Below are 27,844 nucleotides of genomic sequence, written 5' to 3'. Positions count from 1 at the left end.
GATATGTTTACATCTATCTCCTCAAAATAAATGATAAATATCCTTTAGGATGGAACTGCATTTATTTTAATCTTTTTTATTAGAAAAATTCAATTTAAAAGAAAATGTGCAATTATATACAGTGAGCGAAAAGGATAATCAAACATTGTCATTCGTTTACAGAAAAACCAAAGAAAAACCACAAAAACTCATTACAAACCCATTTCATCGGTCAAAGGCTGAGTCCTACAAACAGTGATTGTGGATATTTTATTTAACTTGTTAATGCAACTGATCACTAAAAAATTCCAAGGGTGATTTGTGATCTTTAACAGTTAATAGTTCATTGATAGATGAAGCAATACAAATAAACAAGATAAAAAACATAAACATGTGTTCCTGCAGATTTTTGTTTTTGCTTCAACATTTTTTCCTACTCTTTCACCAGTTTTTTTACTTTTGGTGCAGGGGAAATCCACTTTCACACAGGTAGATAACAATCTAAACTGAACTGTTTAGAGAATTAAATAAAAAATGTAGTTACTCTTGATGATTTAAAGTGATGTGGGAAAATGTTTGTAAAAAACTGCAACTCCTGCTATAGAAATTAAAGTGTGACAGGGGAAGAGGATGGAAATGAAGGCTTACTGTCTAACAAACAAATCTGAGGTCTATATGCAAAATTTGTTGGCAAAGAGAGGCACCAGGGTCAGCATTTAATCCTCCAAAACAGTTAGACGTGCTCCTGCTTAAAATCCAGGTGTGAGTAGAAGGAGCAAATCAAAACGGTGCACAGGTAACCAAGAAGACAAAAGGCAAAGGATCCCTGTGGGTGGGACTAAGCAAACAGGACATGGGTCCTGGAAGAGGAGGGGCTTAGCTGCCAGGGGTTGCCTGGGGAAAAACGGGAAAAACTGAAGGAAACTGGCTCCTGAAACATTTCTCTATGTTTAAAGTGTTTTACAACAGGTTTAAAAAGCATTATTTAATACAGATTAGATGTGAAATATCACTTGTGTTCTATTTTCCTCCCAAAACTATTATCAGCTTATTTTGCTGCAGTTTTTCACAAAATGTACGAAATAAACTTCTTTATTCTCATTATAAAATGCATAAAATTTCAACCTTACTAGAAATTTAGCAGAAATCAACTCAGTGCAGAATTAATACACACACTAGTCAAGGCCTGCTTAGTCTAAACGTTGTGTTCTTCTGTCAGGCAGAAACAAGTAGATATAAAGCAGGATGTGCTGGATTTGTTTTGCAAATCTCCATGCAAATGAGCCCCAGCCAGTACTTTGGAAACAGTGCAGGATGTAAAGGGTGTCTGAACAAATGCCTGAGGCATCAATGATGCATTCATCGAGCTCAGGGTGGGAGATCCCCAGCAAGAGCTGCTCTCACTGCTGGTGAGATCAAAGCCACGCCACGGGAATCGGAATCACTGTTTACTTTTATTAAATACCTGTCATCAAATATCTGTCATCACACTGAGCGCCGAGAGACGGCGCTGGTCAGACTCATCAATCTGGAAGAAGAAGAACTCCCTTGTTTGCATATGTGCAGTGCTCGAGGTTCTGGTAAATAGGCTTGTAGCTCCGCTTCATCTGCAGGATTTGTCCGCCAACACCTCACGACAGCCGACTGAATTTCAAACATGTTCGATTTTCTCTCCCTTATGATTCCTGAGCAGGAGGTTGTCGTGAGAGGCCAATTGCTCCTCATTATCCCCTGTATACTACACAATGCACGATGAGGCTGAAACTCGGCCCGATCAAAAAAATCTGGCATGACTGGAGAATCGGCAGAAAACGGCAAAAAAATCATACAGTGTACGCTTGGCTTAAAGGTGCAGTAGGAGATCTTTTATGACGCGTTTTTTTTTTACCATGTGGCTTAAAGATCTCCCCACAGTCGGGTAGCAAGCAGTAAAATAGAAGGTCTGGACGATTGGTTCCTGACACGTCATCCATGGTCGCCTGCTTGTCCCTCCCCCACCTATGCGGACCCTGACACATGGACGAATTGACCCCCTAATGCTTGTGCAGGACGCCAAGGCTGGAAGCTAACCACTGTTATGCTGCGTTAACACCTAAAGCAGCAAAAACATGTTTGCTACTTCATTTTTGATGCTTGTACAAGTTTAGTCCTGATGTGCAGCTGCGCTGTGGAAAAAGTGGGCGGATATTACCCTATCCTTTCTTTGCCTTTAACAATGGCAACTATATTTGCTTTGATCAGTGGGTAAAAAGTAGCTTGAATCTATTTTGAAGTGAGAAAGTCCACCTGAAAACATGGTCAGTGCAGTCAGTTCATCCAGATTATCATCCTGCATTCAAATATTATTTTTGTCGGAGTCGTTCAGACCCCCATACATCGGTGGTGCTCTGTCACTAGGAATCCCATTCAACAGCAGCCTCTGACCCGGTCGCCTCCTCGCGGTTTGCTGCGGCGGCCGAAAGGCATTTTTCATGTTCGTAATCCAAACTGCAGGCACCAGGATAATAAAAGCGAACATGTTTTGCTGGCAGATTTCGGGATTTTAAGTTAAATTAGGCGTTAATAAACTGTTTCAGAGGAGTGATCAGCGACGCACTGCAGATAGCATGCGCGTTCATGTGTTTTGAAGGAGTGGTTTCGAGGGGTGGTCTGAAGGGAGAGGCATGGTTGTGTATGTTCACAAATATAGCTTGCTAGAACCGTTTTTCCAAGATGTCCTACAGCACCTTTACTAAGGAGGAAGAGTAATCTTAAAACTGTTGTTGGTTTGATTGTAGCTTCCTCCTGTACATGTCGATGTACCCCTGGGCAAGGCACTAAGTCCCAGGTTGCATATACTCCCCTGCGTGGTTTATGAATATGGAGGTTTGAGAGTGTGACTGGTTAACAATGGCTATGAGCACTTTGAATGGTCAGTATGACTAGAAAAATGCTATAGGAAGTCTGTTTATTTACCGTTTTCATTTACCCTTCAAATACGACCAATGAAAATGGATTTGCTCTATTCTTGGCCTTCAGCTCATCTGAGTCGTGGAGCCTGGTTCATGTTCAGCTTTTGAAATAGATTTTAATTAAAAAAATTATTCATTTATAACTTTTGCTAATGCACCTTTTTCTACTACATTTTTTCCCTCCACTTAACTTTTAATCATAAAGGGTGATGAGGTGATGTTAAAGTGAAGTTTAACATCACCTCACATAACCATAGCCTCTAAAATTTAGAGGCTATGGTTATGTGAGTTTTACCTTTTGAGTTGAATTACTGAAACCCATTCAACTTTTCAGTGATATTTTGATGTTCTTTTCCTTCTGTAATTTACTTAGATGCAATATTCAGTGTGCTTTTTACAATTTCAAGACAACTTTCTAAAATGTTCATTATCTCCAATTAGAAGAAAAATCACTCTGGTATTACAATCAATAATGCTAATGCTCTAAAACAACTGAATATTAATAAATAAGCCGTTACAAAATGTAACATATCATGAATTATTTAATATAAAACACTGAAATTTTTTTTGTTTTGTTTTTTTTAAGTATTTCAATGATGATCCATCACCCGAACAGAAAAAGTAACTGTCGGCAGATTTCCTCTTCATGATTGATCACAGGAAAACGCAGGATGATCAGTGCCGCTGCTGTCACAAACTACAGGGGCGTGATAGAGTTTGATTGCCAGAAACACAGGGTTGTGGTTCTGCATTACTACAGATAAGTGGAGCGGTGACGGCTGAGTGACGCGAACTAATGTCCACGCCTGGGTGAGAAATGGGAAGCTGGGGGGAAAAAAAAGAAAACAAAAATCATTCAAGATGGGTAACCTTTAGAAATCAGCACCAGTGTTTTGAAATTGCATCAAACACACAAAATAACTTGAATTACGTGAATTTTGTATTTTTATTTGCTAACAATTTAAAGCAAACATTTAATAAAATACTATACACAATAGAGCCAGCATGCACTTTTTGCCTATCTGTGCATGAGGTAAATGTAGGCAATAATAACGAATTAACGTTACTGTAGGTTCTCTGTTTTAATTAATTGTAAAGATATAAATCACCATCTGTGTCATGGTTTTGGTTCTGTTCAAGTTTTATATCTGAGTTTTCATTGGTCTTATTTTTCATTCTTGTGTTCTAGTTATTTTTGATTGTATTTGAGTTCTGAGATATTTTTTGTTTGCCTCCTTTTGTCAGTCTCATTTTCCCTAGCTCCCTTCTTGTCTCCTCTGTTCACACCTGCTCCCAATCTGCTAATTAACCTGGTCTTTGTTTCTCTCTCTCATATATCCTCATCCTGTTCAGTTACTCTTTGCTGGTTTGTCACCATTTCTTTGCCCCCTTGTTGTGAGTATTGCTGGTCTTCAGTATTTTTGGATTTTTGCTTTTGTTACCCTTTTTGTTATTAAACCTTTAAATAACCTCAAGCTTTTGTGTCTGCATTTGGGTCCTGTCAAATCACCACTTGACAATCTGCTCAACTCTGCTGTTATGACATTGATTCTTATCTGCAGATTGGGGAAGTTGCATCTCAAGGCACTGTAAAGAGCCTTGAGATGACGTGTTGTGAATTGGCGTCATATAAACTGAATTGGAATTAGCAGGAAACCGTGCTCGGTGCTCCTTTCACTTTAAAAATGAAAGGCCCAAAAAGGAGAACATTGATAGATCTGTGTTGTTTTCAGCACCCTGCCACTAAAGGAGAAACACATTTATAGAAACAGATTTAAGAAATAATTGGCATGCAGATATATCCCTTTCAGATAAATCAAACCTTACTATGGCATAACAACCTAATTTCTCTATCCTGCTTAACCAGCTTCACAACCTATTAATTGCCCCCTGAAATAGTCAAATACAAAATCAGATTATCTCAGCAGCTTTGAAAGCTAGGAAAACGCATTAATAACAAAATTATTTTTAGTGCAGTATAAGTAGTTATTGGTTTTATATCACAGCATTTATATTTTATATGGTCCAAGCAAACTTTAAAACATAAAGGTGTAATTGAGATCACTCAAAAACTCTTAAAAAAAAAAAAGTAAATGGTTTTTAAAAAATTGCTTTTTTCCCTAATTTTACCAGGTAAATAAGATGACCTCCTAATGGAATTAGTATTTTTGCATTTAGAATAAGATATTTAGAAAGCATGCACTTGATATGAGATAATGGTGTTTTCTCATTTTCAGCATAAATCATTTTATTGCAATGCTTAATTGTCTTTAGTGCCCAAATCAAGGGGAATAAACACATAAGGAGAAATTGATTACTTGGATTTCAATACTTGCCCTGATTATAAGTAACTCCCTTAGAAGCTTCCTGATGGCTTCTGTCATAACTTTTGTATTTTTGAAATACACTTTTGTAGCAGTTAACTGTTTTTAACCAAAGTGGGGAAAAAAACAGCTTTTAAGAGATAACATTCCTTAAATCGCTAAGAATTACTTCGACTATATCGAATTTGTCTGCACCGTCAATACCAAGTCAAATTCCTTGTAAGCAAAAACCTACTTGGCAATAATTCCGATTCTGACTCAGTCTTTAAAGTTTTTCTAACACAAACAAATGCATTTAAACTTAAGGAACTGGCTGGTTATTTTTGCTATAGGATTTTTTTTTTTTTTGCTAAAAGGCAGAATAATGGTTCTAAATTTCAGCAAGTAACTAAGATCCAGAGACAGCCACAAAATCCCAGACCATTGCACTAGTGCAGAGGAGAAGCAACCTCCAGAGCCGCAAGTGGATCTTTGGACCCTTTACAATGGCTCTTAATAGTGGCTAGAAATAATAAACAAATTGTTTTATATATGTTTTATTAACAAATACCATCCTTACGAGCTTTAGCAAGTTTTTTAATAAACATTTGAATTAGATTTTGATCACAGAATGAAATTAGAGAATCAGAAATATGTTTTTTACATTTATATTTTTTGTCATTAGCTGGGAAACGGTTTTATTTTTACATAAAATAAAACAAATAATCAAAATCAGTAATTTTTTTTAAATAAAGCTTTGATGTTTTATTCATTTTAAAACCTAAAATAACACAAAAACAGTTTATTGAAAATGGCAGCATATTTCCAATTGCAGATATTTAACAAAAACAATAGATTGTGCTTTTATTTTGTAATATTTGCAGCTCTGAATGATTTCTACTCAGCTGGGCTGGAGGTAAAATGGCTTTTTGGACTAGAAAGGTTGAACACCCCTGCACAAGATCCACAGTGTGAAATACTTATTTAAATAGTTTTATTTATATTGTAGTTGGATGAAAACGCTCCAAATAATTAAAATGTGTTCAATCTGTGTAATCTGTTCTTAATGCCTTTGGGATCATCTTGATTTTTTTCCAGGACACCCTTGTAAAAGAGATTCAAAATTTAAATTGATTTCTTTCATGGTAAAATTAAAAAGTACAAAATGCTGAATGTAGAACTATTGAGCTGTTCTCCTTTGTTCTTTTGTGGATCAATTACAAGTCTATAATTTGTTTATAATGCTTTAATAGCTGCTGCTAGAAATACATCCCACTATTTTATGTTTTCTCCTGTTGCAGAAAATGTCTCCTACTGCAATTCTCTGCAATCCCAACGGCTGATAAACACCTTGGAGTATTTTTAAACCAGATGTCAGAGACCTTGTTCCCCATTTGTTCTTAAATCTCTTACGACTAAGTATGATGTTTTTGCCTTTAAAGATCTTTTAGCTCACTTCATGTTGTCGAGCAGGTTTAGTTTTCCACTTATCTGACAGTAATCAGGCCTGGGAGTGCCCACGTAATCACAGTTAATCTGTAAACGGGCAAAATCCTTTCTCACAATGTTGTATGAGATCCTGTTTAAGGGGAAGAAGCTGCTATTTGGACATTTAACGGCTCTTCCTTTGCAATTCATTTAACTATACTGGATTTTTTTTTTTTTAGGGTAGAAAGAAAGGGGGAGCTATTTCATTGAATCTCTCCATCATGTATTGCTGCTATTGTTTTGGTTACAATATCAAAAAGCAATAAAGCCCTGAAGAACTGACTTTTTTATTAAATCTCTTTACTTTTATTTATCATTTGGGTGGAAATTCTTCCCATAATATTTTTTGTGGCCATTTTACTCCTTTGACTTGCAGAGTTTGGAGCTCTGCTGATCTAAATCACACAGAGGGCTTGCTAAATCACTAAGACATGAAGGTGTAGGGTTTTTCCTGGCCTCTAAATAATTTGCATACTCTGTACTGCTTTGCATACTGCATGATGCATTTTGAGCAAATCAGTACAAATACAGCCAATGATTTTATTTTAGGCACTTTGGGAATAACAGCTGCCTCAAATCCAGCCGTTTTGTTCTTCTGTTACACAAAATCATCAAAAGATTTCTTAATTGTAGTTCCCGTCAAGTACATTCAAATTAACAGCGGAGTTCAGTGTAGAGGTCAAGATGTGTTTGCCTCTGATTGGGATAAAATTTGATAAATATAAACAGCATTTTTAAAGATAGATGCTTTTACTGCACATCAAAGGCAGAGGTTGAACACCAGGAAACTGTAAATAATCCTCCCATTTGCCGAAAGAAATGGGAGGACTGCAAAGTTTTGACTCGAATGTTTGAGTCATTATGCATCCAAATGCAGATTTCCTCTTTAACTGATAAATAGCCAGCTGCTGAGAAAAAATGGATGGAAAGTGATGAGTGAGAAGTCAACATGAGTGAAGGCAGAGGGTTGAAATCTTCTGGCAGCAGACTCTTCCAGTGCGAGCTGACCAATGGAGGCCGCCTGATAAGCTTATCATAGCCTCTCCACACTGTAACGGCTGCAGCAGCCGCAGCGAGACAGGGAGGAGTGGACAGGCCTTCCACTGAGATAGCAACAAGAGCTGCGGGAACGAGGTCTGACCGACTCAAAGGGGGGAGACACGGAAGATCAAAAAAATCTTCACCACAGCACAAAACAGATTGTCAGCGACAATCCGTTGGGCCTTCTGTCAATCATTTCCTGAAAGGAATTGAGTTTTCATCATTTGCATGTATATATAGTACTTCCTTAAGCAGGCTGCTGTGTTTAATATCAGTGTCCAGCTGATTACCCAGTTTAGACATGGCATACACTTAGAGTTTTTTAAGTTATGGGGGCGGGGGGGATAAATGTCAAATTAATTTCTGCAAACTCCTGCCAAGATAGCTTAGAAACAAGCCTCAAACATCACTCCTCCTCCACCATGCTCTACAGTGGCTGTCGGGAGAGTTGGAAAACATGCAGCTTTACTGTTGCTAAAAAAAAAAAAATTTAAACCTTACAGCTTGGGTATATTTAAGAAATGTTTTTAACTGTTAACCTTTTTATTTATTTTTTAATCCTAGACTAATATTGGGTAGATTTCCTTCTCAGGTTTTCCTATAACGTTTTATGTGGATTTTTAGGCACTTGTGGGCTGCATTAGAGCTAAACATCTCTATTTTGTCTGAAGAAGGACTAAATAACACTGTCTTTCCTAAATGACCTTTCTTTTTCTACTTTAGCTGCATTTTAAAGTTCAAATTAGGTTTAATTAACTTTTTTTTTTTTTTATACCACAAACATGTAACATAGTAAAATTCACACACATTTTCTAATTGCTAAAACAGAATCACAGTAGTGTCCCTGTTTTTTTCCATTTAGATTGTTTTAAAAAATTAGCATTTTAGGCAGGCTGGGGAAAACAATGCGTCAGAACATGGTGAATGTAAAAGATGACAGACTTGAATTAAAATAAATAAGTTAGTGAATAATTATCCAACAGCATCTTGAATAACTCAGTAAACACACTAAAAGCCATAGTGTCTTCTTTCCTTCCTGATGGGATGATAATCTGTTGACAGTTCCAGGGTGGAGCAGTTCAGCACAGGATTTCTCAGATTACTTGAATGCATTTTTACAAGCAGCTGAACCCCTCTGCCATTAATCCATAATATTTACAGAAATAAATAAATACAAGGTTAGTGAAGACAAAATACTGATTAATAGATAAATAATGAATGTAGTATGTACTGTAATGTATGAAATGTACTGTGTTCTCACAATAACTGTAAACTATATATGGAATTATTTGAGTATGCTCCCATCATGTGGCCAAAAATTGCAAAGCAACAGTACTTTTACCAATTCTAGTTACCGTACAAAAAAACCTATTACGCTTCAGAGCGGCTTATATAAGAATAGAAATTAAATTATTAAAAATACACAAAGTGTAATAGAACCTATGTCCTAAACAAGTGAAAAAGAGCAAAAAATCCAAAGTTTAAATTTAGTCGAAATAAAAAAAACAACTGTAAGCCTAATATTATGAAAAGAAGCCTTTGTCATGTCATTTTTCATGTCATGTGTTGTGAATTGGTGCCATATACATAAACTGAATTGAATTGAAATTGAATTAAACTAAACAAAATAATTTAAAGTGTTTGAATTGCTTCATTATATTGTGCTGTAGTTATTGTACAGAAAATGTAATGATCTGGTGTATTTTATTATTAATAGTCAAATCTTATTTTTTGTCAATAAAGCCCCTTATCAGCACATTACAAACTTGGAAATGTTATCAGCCCATAATATTATTTTAGATCCTAGATTCTAGATTCAAAGCAAACGCAATATTATTTCTTTAATACTTCAATTTAATTTATTTGTATAGCACCAACTCATCACACTTTTAATCTAAAGGCACTTTACAGAGACATTTTAATCAGATTTTTCTATCCAAGGAAAGACAGCTCTTACTGTGACTATGTGCTCCCTCTATCCCTTTTCACACAGATGTTATTATCTGAGCACATAGCTATATCTGAGAGAAAAACAGGACTAACTGAAAAACAGGCGTAGTCCTGGTTTTATTTAACAGTTTTAAATGGTATCAAAATAGAAAAAAGGAAATTGACTTATTTAGTACTTTTCATAAAAGTAAAATTATGGACCACCATTGCCAGCAACATCATAACATCATTCATACTCGTATCTCATATTATCTTTGTTTGCTCAACATAAATCATTTTACTTTTATTCTAAAGGATAAATCTATTACTTATAAATAAATTCTCATTTTCAAAGTGGGAAAATTTCCAACAATATTTCAAATCATAAGTTACATACTGTATATAGCAATAGCAGCAAACTTTTATATCACTGCTCTAAAACTCTTTAAAAACATTTTTACAAACTATAATTTTAACTGTTTCCTTAAATGAAATATATGTAATCAAGATGTTGCAAGGAATATGGAACACTAATTTAAAAATAACTATATACCTAAAATCATAGATTATACGGGTTTTAACCTTGAAGAACTCTTATTTATCTCTCAATACAACTTTTCAATTGTATTTCCAAACAATTTCCAAACTTTCACACCGATAATTACCTAGAATATTTCGCTTACTTTTATTTAATTACTTACTAAGTTTGAAATCCCACATAAATCTTGCCTTTATTTAATAAACTTCGGTCACTAAAAAGCTTAATGCATGATTTCAAAATACAAGGGCCTTAGCTATTGAAACAAGAAATGGTGTAGCTTTAAGTGAAAGATATTAATTCATTTTTTTCAAATTATTTTTTCTCTTACAATTTCAATGTATATGGTGTTAGACGTTAAGAAAAAATATATCTTGTAAGATAATATATCCTTAAATGGAAAATGGACAACTGGATTTCCAGGTTTGGTCAAGCTGACAAGGAAATCTTGATACATGTTAATTTGAAGAGCTTTTAAAATAGAAAGTAGTAAGCTTAAAATAAAAACATTAGTAAGCCTCAACAGAATTGCAAGAAAATATATATATGCAATAAAAATAAAATCATACAAAATGTGCTGAACAAATACCTTTTTTCTTTTTAAGTTTTATGTGTTTGCTTGTATTATTATTATTTTGTTAATTTTACGCTAAACTCGATTTTTCTTTGGTTATATCTGTGCATAAATATAAATATATTTTTTATTTTTGAGACGTTAAACCTTGTCAAAGAAACTGACGCGGAACCATATGCAGATCAAACATATTTTACACCCGAGCTTATTTTGCGCACTCACCGTGCGCGTACGACATCTAAATTGTTCCGACAACACCAAAACCGAGCTCGCGTGTCTCCAGAATAGATCCGACTGCTCGTAGTTTTGCTCACTTTTAACAGTCATAATGGCGTCTGGCGAGGATGCCGCTGCTGTGGATCCCAGAACAACGAAGTTACACTTTACTCTGAAGGAACTGAGTCTCTCCGCACGGAGCGAAGCGGCCACACCGGGGGGTTCGTCTCTCGTGGAACTGCGGAGCAAGAAGCTGGTGTGCGTGGAGTATCCTGGGATGGTGGCCAGCGTGGAAAGGATGCTGGAGACTCTGGGGGGAGAACAGACGGTGACCAAAGTAAGCAGAACAGGTGGTATCGGAGCACCGGAACCGCCATTCTGAAAGCTAACTGATGCTTTAAAACTCAAACTTTTAATAGTATACCAGTCTTAATAAATTAAATTGTTTTAATTGTCTCTTAGGCTTTTTCATAAATGTTTAATTGTTTTCTTATCTAATTTTAGAGAAAAACGTTTTATTCGTTGGTTCGGATAATTAACTTAAAACCACGGATGTTGTTTGTTTAAATGGTTCAAAAATCACAGATTTCAGGTCACATAAAAGCTTTAAAATGGAGCATGGTGAAAATTAAATTTCTAGGATATGAGCTTTTACTTCATATAATGCAAGTGAAACTAGGGGTTGGTATTGCCAAAGAAGTCACGATTCGTTTCAAATCACGATTCACATTCCACCATGCGATTCTATCACTATGCATCACGATACTTGAAATATTACAATGGATAGTTTAACTAAACACTTTTGGAAAAGCATACAGCCATCACCAGTGGCGGACTGGCTGTGTATGATCTGGATACTGTCTTGAATTGATATATTACTGAAAGCAACTGAATTCATACATGCCTGCATTTATTGAAAAGACTTTTGCCATGAAAATAAATACTGGACACAAATATTACTATTACTGGAGTGGACACACTGACAAAAAGCCTAAAATAAACCTAAACCTAAAACCTAAAATAACAAAATAAGGATAATCAGTGCCGTTTACATGTAGCCTGGGTGCCATTCCGAACTTAGCCCCGCCCACAAAGTTTGAGGTCGGGAAGTTCGGTCTGGCTCTGCTCCATAGTAGCGCGAGTATTATAGCCCACTGTCAGGCGATCCAATCAAATTGTGAGGGCGGGCTTTATACGATGATGGACAGATGACCAACAGTAACGTAATCAACCACGTGACCAAAGCGCGCTTGGGTGACAACAATAATGGCTGCCGCTGGAGAGTTGAGGTGAGTAGATTCTGCTATTAGGTCTGTTCTAGAAGATATCGACAGCAAATTAATTTTAAAAGAGGAACAGAGAAACGCGATCAAGTCTCATCTTCTTATTCTAGGCGTGCAACTGCACGCTTTGAGTTTTGTGGACAACAACTATGCCTCGCTTAACGTACGTCACGCACTCCGTTGCTCTTATTGGTTGTAGGTCTATCCAATTGAGTGCAGAGGCATTTTTTTCCCTGGTTCGTTCGAAACGCCCCATAATCACAGCTCTATGGAGCAGTATCAGACTCATATTCTGACTAGAATTGAGTCGGACTATGTCAGGCTAGTTTACATGGCCTCAGTGGTCCTTTAAACCAATGAAACGAAAACATTCAAATGTATGATATTTCCCCTTTTGCAAATTACGTCTGTCATATCAATTTCGTTTTTACCTTCTTTGTTTTTAAAGCCAAAATGGATCCAAACATCTGACTTGAAATGTGATGGAGCCCGGCGAATTTTTATCAGTCTCTTCTATGTTTTGTTTATGACGCGACATAATGACTCAACAGTGTATCCTGCGGCCGGAAATGCTTGTGACACAAGGCAGCGGGCGTCAACACATCCGCGGCGGCATCTTCTAAACTGGAAGTTGATTTTCCTCTTGTTTTTGGCAGATGTGCGCCAACCATTCATGTATTTTATTTATTCCTCTTTTTAAAATAAGAATCAATACTTGGCGTCAAGAATCGATGCAGTAGATCACAAAAATTAGAATCGCGATGCATCATCATGGTGATTATTTTGCACACCCCTAAGTGCAAACAAAGCTTAAAAATGGCATTTTTCATATTTACATATTGAGATGTACTGTGGGGAGTGGTGACCAAGTGGTTAAGGCATAGAGCTTGTAACCCTGAGATTCTGAGTTCGATCCCCACTCCCACAGACTGCCACTCTGTCTCTCTGAGCAAAGATCCTTTACCCCACACTGCAATGGAAGCCCACTGCTCCCCGAGGGGATGGGTTTAATGCAGAGGAAAATTTCTCCAATGTGAGAGCACTAAAGTTTAATCAATGATAATTTTAAACAAATCAAGTTGCAATTTTCAGTTTTCAAGCACTACTATCAATGGTGTAAATATCGGTAAGCAGAGACTGCAGGGGCCCACGACTTCTTAGGGGCCCCGTCACTGACACCTGGTAGTCCTACACTATTGTAGACTCGGAAGCCTCTTTGCAGATGTAATGGTGCGAAAAATTCCACTTAAACCCACCTGATACTGATGTAATCACACCGACCCGTATTTATACCACAATACATGGCAGATTTCAACATGATGGTGAGCCGTTTAAACACAACACCAATAGCAAAGCAGACAGTGGTACTTTTAATTAGCCTCGTGAGACTATCCTGATCTCGCGAGCTTTCAAGGTTTCACTCGCAAATCAGTCTGGAGACTCTCCATTAAAGAAAATTGGGAGCCATTCACCAAACGAACGTCCAATCAGCGTTGGCTTTGAGGTGGGTTGAGGTGTGACGCAACGAGAAGCGCGACAGTTCAGTCTAAAGAACATGGCGGCTTCAGCCGATGAAACTAGCGTTAGCGTGGCTATCGCACAAGTTTTATCGGAATTACAGAGTATTTGTTCACTGAAAGAGAAGCAAAACACTGCTCTGGAGGCTTTTCTCAGAGGAAAAGATGTTTTTGCTCTTCTCCCGACTGATTTCGGAAAGAGTAGCCTGGCTTGTGGTTGTGTTTTCGTCGTCGCTCTGTTAGTACGTCATATGCTTCGTTGATCTGATTGGTTTATTTGGCCTGTCTATCACCAACATAGGCCAATCAGCTAACCAGTATTTTCGCCCCTTCCCAAAATTACTTCAACGGAAGGTTTCCAGATGGATATGCGGAGCAAATCCATCTGGCGGAGTCAGGTTAACTTTTAATTACTGTGTTAATAACTGTGTATAGTTCATTAGACGGTTAGTAAAACATACACTCATATAATATGTTTCAAACCGCAATAAAGATCTTAATAGAACAATGTATTTGAGTATTTTATTTTTTACACTACAACTTGGAATTATGGGTAACCCAAAGCGTAGATTAAAACCATAACCGTTACGTACCATGTGTTCGCGACGATGGATACCAAAAACAGGTAGTTACACGGATTCCAGAAAAGAAAAAGGGAAGAAGAGCTGCTGGAAGAAAGGAAAAAACTTCCCAAAATGAACACGTTCTTTCAAATAACCGAAGAGGGAGATGTGGACGTTGCTGCTGCAGTGAGTGAAGATTGCGACCAGGCGATTTATTGAGAGGGAGCGTAGGTGAGGAGGGGGGCTCTGTAGCTGAAGGTAGCCCCATGGCTTGTTGTGCTAATAAATTCAAGTACATCCATGTGTAGTGAAGGTGAAGAATGAGGAAATGTGTATGTATGGGGCACATTTCAGGTCGGTTGTCTGCGGGGCGGCGGGGGTTCGATAAGCATCTCACTGAAATTAGTTTTTGGAACTTGGGATCTCTGTAACAGGTGGTTGTGCGTTGTCACCAATGGTTCCATTCAAGGTGCGCAGTGATATTTTTCCGTGTGTGATGTGTGATCATATACTGCTGAGAATTGCACAATTGTATCTCCTTGGCTGTTTTATGGAACTATCACCATATCCTAAACCTTTATCATGTTTTTTACTTCATATGGGGCCCACCCAGATAATATATGGCTTTACGATCCTATTGTTGTCGTTACGCCATTGACTCCTTTTCCTGCTACTATTTAATGCATTCCTGCTGCACTAAACCTGAATCAAAAGGCTAATTTCCCCCGCCACCATGTTCATCCACTCATTCAGCTTTACATTGGCCTGGTAACTACGCATCCATTAAGCTTGTGTGTGTTGCAGCAAGGATGATCTGAAATCTTGCAGGATAGCAGCTCTAGAGGACTGGACTTTGGGCAGCTTTGTGATAAACCAACATTGTGCACATTGATGAGATGGATGGAGAATGATGCTGAAAATTGTGGTGTGCATTTTCCTACCCTTGATCTAAATGTTAGGAGGCTGGTCGATGATTAGACGAGACCTAAGACAGGGTCAGAGGTTAATGTTCCCATCAGTAAAATAAATCTATACTGAGACAAAGCTACAGTGGGATGCTTTTTCAGTATTGTCCCACGATAGTCCTCATGTTTCATAGCTTGTAATTGTTTAACACACCTGAACATACACTATATTGCCAAAAGTATTTGCTCACCCATCCAAATTATTGGAATCAGGTGTTCCAATCACTTCCATGGCCACAGGTGTATAAATTCAAGCACCTAGGCATGCAGACTGTTTTTACAAACATTTGTGAAAGAATGGGTCGCTCTCAGGAGCTCAGTGAATTCCAGCGTGGAACTGTGATAGGATGCCACCTGTGCAACAAATCCAGTCGTGAAATTTCCTCGCTCCTAAATATTCCACAGTCAACTGTCAGCTGTATTATAAGAAAATGGAAGTGTTTGGGAACGACAGCAACTCAGCCACGAAGTGGTAGGCCACGTAAACTGACGGAGCAGGGTCAGCGGATGCTGACGCGCATAGTGCGAAGAGGTCGCCAACTTTCTGCAGAGTCAATCACTACAGACCTCCAAACTTCATGTGGCCTTCAGATTAGCTCAAGAACAGTGCGCAGAGAGCTTCATGGAAAGGGTTTCCATGGTCGAGCAGCTGCATCCAAGCCATACATCACCAAGTGCAATGCAAAGCGTCGGATGCGGTGGTGTAAAGCACGCCGCCACTGGACTCTAGAGCAGTGGAGACGCGTTCTCTGGAGTGACGAATCGCGCTTCTCCATCTGGCAATCTGATGGACGGGTCTGGGTTTGGCGGTTGCCAGGAGAACGGTACTTGTCTGACTGCATTGTGCCAAGTGTAAAGTTTGGTGGAGGGGGGATTATGGTGTGGGGTTGTTTTTCAGGAGCTGGGCTTGGCCCCTTAGTTCCAGTGAAAGGAACTCTGAATGCTTCAGCATACCAAGACATTTTGGACAATTCCATGCTCCCAACTTTGTGGGAACAGTTTGGAGCTGGCCCCTTCCTCTTCCAACATGACTGTGCACCAGTGCACAAAGCAAGGTCCATAAAGACATGGATGACAGAGTCTGGTGTGGATGAACTTGACTGGCCTGCACAGAGTCCTGACCTCAACCCGATAGAACACCTTTGGGATGAATTAGAGCGGAGACTGAGAGCCAGGCCTTCTCGTCCAACATCAGTGTGCGACCTCACAAATGCGCTTCTGGAAGAATGGTCAAAAATTCCCATAAACACACTCCTAAACCTTGTGGACAGCCTTCCCAGAAGAGTTGAAGCTGTTCTAGCTGCAAAGGGTGGACCGACGTCATATTGAACCCTATGGATTAGGAACGGGATGTCACTTAAGCTCATATGTGAGTCAAGGCAGGTGAGCAAATACTTTTGGCAATATAGTGTATTTAAGTTTGATAGCAGACACTTTTATTAGGCCATTTGAATCGGCTTTTTTAAGGTAATGAGAAATCTACGACCTGGTTTAGATCAAAGTGTCTTCATAACAAAAAGACCTGAGTCTAACAGGAATTTGACAAAAATGTAAGCTTATGTTTAGAGAGGTGTTTAGGTCCTTTGACCGATTCTTTCTTGGCCTTATTCTGTGTGCTTTGAAAAAAAATCTGGAAGTTCTAACTACTTTAATGTTCGATATTTACAGCTTTGATGCTGGAGTTAATCACTCAGGGGCGGATTTACCATTAGGCAAAACTAGGCAGATGCCTAGGGCCCCAAGTTCCTTCAAGCCCCAAGTTCATTAAAATGTCAACAGAATGCTTCTAATATTAAGTGTGTCTCTGAGAATCAAGAGACACAACAGCAGCAAACCATTTATAAAAACAAACGGCGGGAAGTGCAGTGTTGCCAACTTAGCTCTTTAGTCGCTATATTTAGCCACTTTTCAGGCCCCTCTATCTCTTTTATTACAAATAAACGCCTAACGCCAAATCTACTGACTTTTTTTTTGTTACTGGAGAATTTGGCGACAACATATAAAAGCACCGAACTCTGCTCTCCAGAGCAAGTAGAATTATAATCCTGCCTCCTGCTCTCCTCTCTCTGCTGTCATGATTCATGCAGCTATTGTTTCATACAAAAGAAAAATGCAAAACAGATAAGCAGATCATGGCTCATCTAGAGTGAAAAGAAGGACTGGGTTATTTACTTTTACCGTCGCCTTTTTGGAAACACAGGAAGGAGCAATCAGCAAGTTAGAACGGGCTTAGAGATTGGCAAAAAATATTTAATTCCTTGTGAGACAGCATGAAAAGTCAGCCGTCCACATTACCAATATGAAAAGAAAAAGGGACAAAAGAAAACAGAGAGGAAAACAGCAAGAAAGGGGATAAGAAGAGAGGGACAATGGGTAGAAGAAATAATCTATGTCTATTCTAAAAAGATATCTGTATCTATATAATGGGTCTGTTTTATGTGTTGTCTTTCAATTCAGAGGCCTCTGTGCCTGTCTTTGCCAAGGGCCCCAAATTTCCTAAATCCGCCCCTGTAATGACTAATGAAAAGTCTTTTATACTACATCTGGTTATATGGCTTTTGAGTCTCTTTTTATTTGACTTCAATTGGACATAAAACATTCAATGATAAATGCGTCTGCTTACTTTTTTGAAAGACATAGACTTTAGTTTTGTATGATTCCAAGCTTATTAATTAGAAAGTAATTATTGTAGTAATTAACTGGCTGTTCATTTTATAAAAATGTTTTCTCTCACAGACCTTCAGTGACCCCAGCAGGCGTCTGGAGCTGCGCTTCCGACCCCAAGACCCCTTCTGTCACGCTGTGTGTGGAAACCGGCTTCCATCAAGCAACGTTCTTCTCAGGGTGCGACGGCGGGTGCGAAAAAAGGACCCCAAGGATGCTCAGATCCAAATGGATATATTGGGAATCATTGGAACAACATATAAGTTCCAGGGTAAGATTTAAAAACCTCTTTTATGGCTTGGAAGGTTTTAAATTAAAATGAGGAAAGTTAAGGTACTGCTGATAAAAAGATCTGTTGGTTGTTTTGGAACTTATATATATAATTAATTATTTTCCACAGTATTGGTTTAATGACAAGGAAAATCCAACTTTATATTTCACTCAATTTATTCTATAGAAGAATAGTAAGAAATGGATATCAGAATGATTACTTTGAGGCATTTTTCCTCATCTTTACCCTTAATAATGATCAGTATGTGGCTTTCTGTCTCTTAAATAAAGATTGTTTGTTATGCTCTGCAGGGATGGCCGACTTTCAGTGTCTTGCTGTAGATTCCAAGGATGGAAATAACACGTCTCTTTACGATAAAATCATCCTCCGTAAAGCTGAGAATCAAGCCTTCTTTGAGCGGGACGTGCCTTACTTCCTGCCCCCGGCCATTTTCTCTCGCCTCGACAGTCCTATCGACTATCATTACCGGCCTGATGTCATTAATAAGCTCAGTTCATCTCTGTAGGTCAACCCCAAAAAGTGAAAATATCAGAGCTAAAAGTCTTTTATAAACATTGTCATGTTATGTGTTTGTAGCCCTTTATCCACCTGCAAGAACTTTATCGGTTTGAATCGACCCCGACGGCCTCACAACGCCATTTTCGTCAGCTTCAACGATCCCACAATACCACACGAGTGCCTGGAGGCTGCCCGGGTCAATTGGGGTCGACTTTCTCTGAAGGAGATGGACAAACAGGCCGAGGAGAAGGTGAAAAAGGTATTTTTTTCCACCTGGAAACACAACATTGTTTTTTTCCCAAGGTATTTTTATCAGAATCGCATTGGAAAGTTGGGCAATGTTAAACAAGTTTGTTTTGTCTTATCTCTGACCAAACATTTTGGTGCTCAGATGTTTGAGAGCCGTCCCATCTGGTCAGGGAGCGCCCTCAAGGCCAACCTGGACATCCACCGCGACAAGCTGAAGCTGCTGCTCCCTGTCTATGCCTATTACATGGTGAGCTAACGAGGCCAATCTCAGCTCAGGACGAGCCTCTTAATCAGGCTGTTTGTTACGTTTAAGCTGAAACCGGTTACTGTGCTGCTTTGCACAACCAGAAGCCAGAACAACAACACTGCACTGCTAAAACAATCTTAACTAAATAAGATGATATGCCAATGGAATGAGTATTATTATTACTCCTAAAGTCTAATAATTAGATATTATGCACCTGAAACAAGACAACGCAGCTTTTTTTCCTTGATTTAAATGTAAATGTTCTTATTCCACTGGCAAAGTTTGCTTAATTCAAGAAAAATGCATTTATTTTAAGAGAAATTGACTCATATTAATTTCTTTTGCATTGTGCAGAGACTTCAGATCTTATTTTAATTCCATGAAATATTTTCTGCTGTTGAAGCTAAAACATCGATACTGCATCCACTGCCTCTAAATAAACTAGAAAATTATTTGAAAGTAAATTTAAATAAATTAAACTAGGACCTTAAAACTCACAGTGGTGTTATTTACACAAAATTTAGATAAAAGATGAGAAAGTTATGCTTAGGGATTTTTTTTTTTTTTTTACAATATTTCTATTGCTTTTTTTTATTATTAGTTAGTTTATTATTTTAAAACAGGCTGACCATTATCCTATCCTACTATTTATATAACAGTTAAAAAAAACAACAGGTTCAAAATGTTGCACAATATTTCCCTAAATCATTAAAAAACAATTTTTTTCCTAATCTAGAAAGATAAAACTTTTTCAAGATTAAGGAATAATTATATATGGCTTAGCGCTATGACTTAAAAATATAATCTCCAAATGCAAAATATATATATATTTTTTCCTACACTACATTTCATAATAAAGATAACAAGTCACGTTGCTTTCTGAAGCTGGCTTTTATTTCAGTATTCCCATCTGGGAGATTACCTTAATTTAAAGGACAATGAAATTCAAGCAGTTTAATATGGATGAGGATTAGGGCCACTGAAAAATGTAAAGAAGTTAACTGATTTTTAAATTTTATTTCAGTTTAATATGGGAAAAAAGAAAAAAAAATGTTTGTTTTCCTTAGAATACTGACTTTAATCTCAGAATTTTGGATCTTAATGTAGATTGGCACCATGAAGGAAGAGATGTAGGATCACTCAGCTTCACTGACAAAGATGTGAGTTGTTTTGGAGAGCCAGTAACACATTGGTGGAAAATAACGGAATTAGGTGCCTTTTTACTTGCCTGAGGGGTTCCCGGTGATGCTATTTCATTAAAGGAAGAGCAGAAGGTGATTAAAACAAGAGAGCTAGTCTCTAAAACAGACATGGCTACGGCTTCATGCTAACATGTTGGTTAGCTGTCAGAATTCAGTCAGATTTCTGAGTTTAAAGTCAGAATTCTGACTTTTTTTCTCATATTAAACTGAAAACAAAAAATCAGTTAACTTTTCTTTATTTTTTTCAGTGGCTCTAATCCTCTTACGTAGTTTAAACATATTACATGCCGACACACAAATTTTTTAGCAGCTAGTTTATCAGTTGTTAGTACATATCTAAGAACAAAAAGTGACGAACTCTGAAGTATTGAGGCTCAATGAGTGCACTTATGAAAAAAGAAACAGCAAAAAATGTAATCTTCATAAACAGAATTTGATTGCTAACCCTAATATGCTGTTTGCAGCCTCAACCTGTAGACAGCAAACTGCAGTAAACTGCACCTTTTGACTTGTGATGTGAGTCCGGTCCGAGAAGATGTAACGTTTTCTAAACAGCAGATGTGCCTTGGCAGGTGACCGGACCCTGGAGAACCTTGTGGATCCGGCTCGGCTACGATCCCAGGAAGAACGCAGAGGCCAAAAAATACCAAATACTGGATTTTAGGATCCGTGTGAGCTTTAAACACGGTCAGTAGAAAATAAAAAACTACATCTGTATTCTCATTATGGTTATAACTATTACAGGAATTATTTATTTGAACTGTTCTTTTCCCAATGTGGAATTATTATACATATAACTTTTAAGTTTGAATGATCAAAATTATACATAAAGCATTAAATCTTTTAGAACTTGTAGCACATCTCTTAGCAGGATGTAAATCAACCGCACCGTTTTACGTCCGGATAAAGCCTGATTCTTGCAAAGCTTTGCTAAGGCTTTTCTTTCTAACATAGTATGCCTTTATTTAAAGGCAACACTTTACCTGTGAAAGCCAAGAGGAGCACCCTTATCTCTCGTCTGCCAACCACGTTCAACAAAACAGGTAAGACTCTTTCACTATTTGCTGTCATAATTGATTTCAATCATTTATCAGTTGCACGTTTTTACAGGCCTCATGTTAAGAATTAATTAACATCACAAGTTCACCTTGAAGCTAAAGCTTCCACTTAGAACCTTTTAGAATTAGTATGATCTCATTTAAAGGTATAGATCTTTTATTTCCGGGTGGATCATCTAAATAAGTGGTCCTCCTAATCGTCAATCATTCTGGTGATATGTTTACGTCCTACATGCTCTTTCTGCACATGTACACTAGAGACTGACATTTTTTCGGGAATCCCACGGGTCACGGGATTCCGGTGGGATGGGAGTCAGTATTAGTAACGATCACGTGATTGGGACGGTACAGGATTAAACATTAACGGGAGCAGACGGGAGCGGGAGCAAACCAATAGTAACTAAAAAAAACTAGGATCGATGCCAAAAAATAAAATAAAATAGAAAGAAAACAAATCCAGTACTGGCGCCGCCATTTTGTATTTTTTTTCCTTGAAGCCTACACTATAATGCGAGTCAAAAAAACTACACGACCCAAAAACCAACAGTGCTTCCGCTCTGAGTTTTTCACCCGCGCTCAAAAGACATTCAGATTCAATGTATTGGTAGAAATCTTGATGACAACAAGAATGGGAGTGGTGCAGGAGCGGGAGTCATTCTGAATGGGAGCGGGAGTAATTTCACCAGGAGTGGGACGGACAGGATTTAGGTTTCTACTCTGGCCCGGGATCGGAACGGGACACATTTTTTTCTGTGGGAGTGGGACGGGACAGGAGTGAAAATCCACTCCCGTGTCAGTCTATAGCCTCTGGCAAACCAATAGGAACAAAAAAAAACTCGGATCGATGGCAAAAAATAAAATAAAATAGAAAGACAAAAAATCCAGTACTGGCGCCGCCATTTTGTAGTTTTTTTCCTTGAAGCCTACACTATAATGCGAGTCAAAAAAACTACACGACCCAAAAACTAACAGTGTTCCGCTCTGAGTTTTTCACCCGCGCTCAAAAACAAGAATGGGAGTGGTGCAGGAGCGGGAGTCATTCTGAATGGGAGCGGGATGGGAGTGGGAGTAATTTCACCAGGAGTGGGACGGGACAGGATTTAGATTTCTACTCTGGCCCGGGATCGGGACGGGACACAATCTTTTTCTGTGGGAGTGGGACGGGACAGGAGTGAAAATCCACTCCCGTGTCAGTCTCTAATGTACACTTTTAGGCGTATATCTATGGTGAGATACGGTTTCAGGCAGTCATTGAAGCTCACCTTTCTCACTGCTGTTCTGTGAAAATGGCAGAGGGTCGTAAGAGGAAAAAGTGTGTACGAAATGTATGAGAAGAAAAGAAAGGCCTCAGAAGTGACAGAATGCTTTGTGCAGAGAGCTTTCTTTGCAAAGCATTATGAGATTTGCTGTCACAGCCGGCCGCTGTCGCTACCCGACACCGGCAACTTATAACAAAGAGGCTACAGGCATCGCGCGGTGGACCAAAGGGGAAGTGATCATCTGTCTGAGTGGTAAGTTGACTGAGTTCACTATATAAGCCCCATTTACACTACCCTTGAAAAACCGATCTATGCCGAGACCGGTCCGAGCTCGGATCAGTTAACCAGGCCGAGCTCGGTTCTGACGACCGTTTTACACATCACGCTATCTCGACTCCTCGCCTCCTAGTGACGATCTGCGGTATTACTGCCAGTATTGAAGGAGGAAATCAAGCAGTTGGTGGCGGTAATGCACCAAAAGTTGTTCGCCAACCGCCATAAAACACAAGAAGAAGAAGACAAAGAAGGAGGGAATCAAACAAATCAAAATGGCGGCGCCAGTCACATTCAGAAAGTTATGCTGTATTATTGCTGTACCTTGGTGTTATGATTAAAAATGTTGCGTGGAGAAGATTTCGATTGTTGTTTATAGTTGAAGAAGTTGTTCTTCTTCTTCTGTTTCTGGAGGCGCATTACCGCCAACTACTGGAATGGTGTGTGAATCGCGATGTGCAGCCAGACGGAGATGACGCGTTCTGCTCATGCGCTCTTGTTATCAGAGAACCGAGCCAGGGAAAAAACCGAACAGAGCCCACCTCTGGAACTGGTCTGCAGTTAGCTCGGTTCGGTTGTATCTAGCTCGGTTCAGTTCCGTTTGCTTTCCATTTACACACGATAAGTTATCTCAGTTACTGAGCTCGGACCGGTGTCGGCACAGTTTTTCAAGGGTAGTGTAAATGGGGTAAAAGTCCCCGCTCTATATAGTGATTGAGGGATTTAGGGTGGACGTTCGGACACAGTAAGCTGGTATGAGCTATGAGAACGGCAACTTTTAAACACAGCATGCACAAGTACAAATGGGCTTGTGCATGCTCTCGCACACACATTTTTTTTTTAAGTGGAGAGGGCAGGTCTTTTAAAAAATTCAAGAAAATACTTCACACTACAACAAAAGACATTGGTAAGGGGTGCAAATACTTTTCTTTGAGATTGAAGAAGACATAAAAAGTCACCCTTTGATGTCTTGAGCTTATTTTCTTTCCTTTCAGCTCCTCCCTCTGCTAGTCTGATGGATATTCCTGCACCAGAAGCACCAAGCACCAGTCTCCCATCTGCTCAGGTCTCCTACCAGCTGAAGGTTAGGCAAGAATCAAACCAGAGAAAATATATACACAAGTTGGTTTCTTTAATTAAAAGCACTTTGAATGAACATGTAAGCTTAAAACAAAAAAGCAGTAAATAAAGAGTTATGTTTTTTTAAAGCATTTTCATCCATTTTCTCCTGCAGGAGTCTGCTTACATCTTTAGAGAAGGGATGCTTCCTCCTCACAGACAAATGTTCTACCAGCTTTGTGATTTGGAGGTGGACAGGTACCAAAGAAGAGTCCTAAAAGTCTTTCAAACTCTTCCCATTTGTGATCGATGTTTGAAAACGTGACTCTGTCTGCTTTTCCAGTATCAAAGAGGTGATAAATCAGAACAACGGTCAGGAGCAGGTGTGTGACGAGCGAGATGGCTGGTGTGTTGTTGGAACCACAGACAAGCTGAGGGACATCATGTCTGCAATGATTAAAAATGTGGCGAAAGAGAAACAGCAAGGTACACAACAAACCTTCCTTCAAAGGTTTTTTTCCTCTCTTAGGGTCAACTGTTGACTGGGCATGGGTTGGTATGACATTCTGACAGTATGATAACCTGAAGAAAAATCTAATGGTTTTAAGGTATATTTATTACAGCTACTAAATTGCAAGATTTGAAAAATAAAAAAACAAAATGCTTCCTGAGATGTGCTCTGATCATTAGTATAATCTCTATAACAGGGGTCTCCAGTTAAAAATCAGTGCAGTCCGAATAAAAAAAAAAAAAACAGTAAAGGTCTGAAGACATTTTTTAATAATTTGTTACTTTAAACAGCTTTTAACACTGATATAAAAGCAGGTGTTTATGCATCGATGGTATACATTGAATTTTTAATAAAAAATATAAAAAATAAAGTGTTTTCCATTTTCAAATCTAAATTGCTTTTGAACAACCATAATCTTTCAGTTTTAGTATATAAACAATTTCCTGACTCACTTTTTTAAATAAAACTCCTGAACTGACCGTTTTTGTTTTTCTTTCTTTTATTTATGGCTTAATGAGAGCAGTGGGCTTTACGCTGCCCTGCATCGCTTTTAAAACCTTGGTTTGATTGGCGACAAAGCCATTCTCAAGCAAATATCAAAGTGCTCATTCGTGAGCATGGATCAGTATTTATTTTTGATTATGTTCATGGTGGAGAATCCTGCTTCACAGCAGCCGGTTGAGCCAAACATACTCTAAATGTGCAGGGTAATAACTACTGCTGACAATATCTAGCGTTTGCTGTATTTTCCTCTTATCTTTAAATAGCTGAAGTTACTCACAATGAACAGAATAGTCTGACATTTTACTTAAATAGGAGTCGCAATTCTTCTAAATAATATAATTCAAGTAAAAGTAAGAAGTGTGGTCCAGTAAAACTACAACTAAAATTAAAGTTCTTTCAAAATGTTACTCTGTAACTTGTTGCTACCAACCTCTGCTTCAGGGTGATAAAATATTTGCTTATTTCCTGGTAGGGAAGTGAAAAATCCCGACTGTTGAAACTGTTGAGCAATACCTGAGACCTGTGGGAAAATTCCACGGGTGTGTGTTTATGTTGTGATCTTCATGCTGGCTCTTATCTGTGCCTTAAACATTAGTTGTGAACCATTCTCGGCATGATAGAAATTGTCGCCGTTGTCAGGAGTAACTGCGTCCTGACAGCGGCGATATTATTAGTGGAGTGACTCCGTCCTCTGAAGTCTTTGTCAAAACCTCAGTTATCGCAACAAGACTCTGTGTGGATCATAGATCAAAATCAGGATCTAAATGGGGGAAGGGAGACGTGCAATCGCCCCCAAATTGCACCTTAGGGTTTAGATTTATAAACAAAACATTCAGGAATATAGTTTTGCTTAAATTAAAGATTAAAGGTCACATTAGGGCCTGGGAATTTATTGTATTTTAATTTCAATCACAATCTGGGTTTTCAACAATCATAAAAATGAAATGATTATTTTGCTCCCTCATAGTTCACTCTTGCGCTGTTTTCTGTTTCAAATCAAGCAGCCCTCTTAGCGCTGAGCTCGTAGACTCGTTAAGTGGATATTTTTCTCATTCAGTTTTATCATCTGAACTCTTACTGAGATGTTGCATGAAGATGTCAGAAGTAACCATGTTGGTCAGATTGCTATAGGGTTTCACAGCTCTGTGTGCATATAATGTCTCTGGTTTGAAGGCAAATGATCAGGGAAAGCCCAGAGGAAGCCATCTGTAAACTGAAGAAACTGTAGAAAGCAGCCGGTTGATGCCGCGGGTCACAACATGCGCATTGAACACATTGTGTTCTGGTGCAGAGATGTAACAGCATTCAAGATCATACATTTTTATAAATACAGTACCTTTATTAGCTACATTCAATTCAGCATCTCATCATTCCTCAGAGAAGCTAACTTTTGGATCAACAGTGACCATAAACTGATGAATTCTCTAGTTCATTTCCTCTCTTTTTTCCTTCAGAGATGCCAGAAAGTTTCCCTAAAAGAAGGAAAGGCACGGTGAAAGATGGAGACAATGAAGCAGAGGGAGATGAAGAGGAGGAGGAGGGAGATGAAGAGTGTGAAAACAAAGAAGATGAAGAGGAAAATGAGGAAGATGAGTTTCAGCCATCTGAAGGAAGCGAAAATGAGATGGAGACAGATATGCTGGACTATATGTAACAAAATCATGAAATGGTTGGTTGAACTGTTTTCCTTTTTTTAGGGGAATGTAAATAAATAACTGCAACATATCCAAAGTTGTTGTTTTTTTTTTGTTTTTTTTTTAAGGCAGCTTTTTTGATGTTCCTGTAACCAAATGAGTAAAATGTGTTATTCTAATTTACTATATTAATTTAATGGTATGATAGTTTCCAAACACATTTCGAACTAGACACAGATCTCAACAAAAAAGTGGAAAGTGATCAAACTAAATAAAAATGTGAAACTCCCTTTTAAAATGAGACAATATTAATAATATTACAGGGTTAACCTGGGGACTCAACCACCACTAGAGACACAACCCTTCAGTCGTCTGGCTTCTTTTTGGATTTTTCTGATGTAAAAGCTTCTTTGAGGCCTCTTTGTGTGAATATTTAATTTGGTTCGACCTTTAATGCTTTCTCCATCCTTAAATTCATTGTCTTCCACTTAAAACGTTGATGGTAGTTTGTTCAAGAGGGATGTCAAGGAATCTCTCTGCAAATTACAAATGATGCATCCCGATTATATCTTTAAATCAACAGACTCTTAAACTTTGCGCTGAGTTTTGCGTGGATGACGGAGTCCCTCATCTGCTAACAAAGGCTGAGTCCAGCCATTGTTCAGAGGAATTTTGCTCCATTCCCCATAAGTGAGGGTCTCAGCTCTTTGCTGACTGTGCCACATCCACATTGCTGCAGATAAGGCCCTCTTTCGATGGAATAATCCCACCTTTTCTGGTTTAGGACCAGTTTGGTTTGTTTGCAAAAAACTGAAGTCTGTTATGGTGCTATTAGTTTGTCAAAATGCAAAATGAGGTTATTTTTACATGAATGCAAAAGAAAAATAAAATACAGATAAAGATTTAATTGATTCATTTTTAATTAAGAGTTTGGATACATGGTAAGAACACCCAGCCTCCTTGATTCTAAGTTTTGTTTTCTTCATCCTTGATTGGGCTTCATAAAAACATTTAAATTTTAACTTGTCCCATGTCCATTTTTAGCTT

General features: G+C 38.3%; 1 protein-coding gene across 2 annotated transcripts; it reads left to right on the top strand.

The window, feature by feature from the left end:
* The first annotated feature begins 11,017 nt into the window (after positions 1 to 11,017).
* gtf3c5 (general transcription factor IIIC, polypeptide 5) lies at positions 11,018 to 26,894 on the top strand. 2 transcript variants are annotated; one of them, XM_038268249.1, is made up of 11 exons: positions 11,018 to 11,356; positions 18,084 to 18,282; positions 18,594 to 18,804; positions 18,880 to 19,060; positions 19,193 to 19,297; positions 21,072 to 21,186; positions 21,471 to 21,542; positions 24,085 to 24,173; positions 24,324 to 24,406; positions 24,492 to 24,629; positions 26,616 to 26,894. In XM_038268249.1, the coding sequence occupies exons 1-11, from the start codon at positions 11,132 to 11,134 to the stop codon at positions 26,815 to 26,817; spliced, it is 1,620 nt and encodes a 539-aa protein (XP_038124177.1). In that variant the 5' UTR covers positions 11,018 to 11,131; the 3' UTR covers positions 26,818 to 26,894. The 2 variants fall into 2 exon arrangements, with proteins under 2 accessions (XP_038124177.1, XP_038124176.1); XM_038268248.1 differs by having other exon boundaries at positions 24,492 to 24,634; positions 26,618 to 26,894.
* Positions 26,895 to 27,844: the final 950 nt, after the last annotated feature.

Source organism: Cyprinodon tularosa, unplaced genomic scaffold (genome assembly GCF_016077235.1).
Source record: "Cyprinodon tularosa strain WSP-4 unplaced genomic scaffold, ASM1607723v1 ctg7, whole genome shotgun sequence".
Taxonomy (NCBI): domain Eukaryota; kingdom Metazoa; phylum Chordata; class Actinopteri; order Cyprinodontiformes; family Cyprinodontidae; genus Cyprinodon; species Cyprinodon tularosa.
This window is presented reverse-complemented; position numbering and strand designations above follow the sequence as displayed.

Coding starts and splice junctions, on each gene's coding strand:
- gtf3c5 (XM_038268248.1), top strand. CDS start 11,132: ATGGCGTCTGGCGAGGATGCCGCTGCTGTGGATCCCAGAACAACGAAG. Junction 11,357..18,083: donor GAGAACAGACGGTGACCAAA/GTAAGCAGAACA, acceptor TTTCTCTCACAG/ACCTTCAGTGACCCCAGCAG. Junction 19,298..21,071: donor CTGTCTATGCCTATTACATG/GTGAGCTAACGA, acceptor GTGCCTTGGCAG/GTGACCGGACCCTGGAGAAC.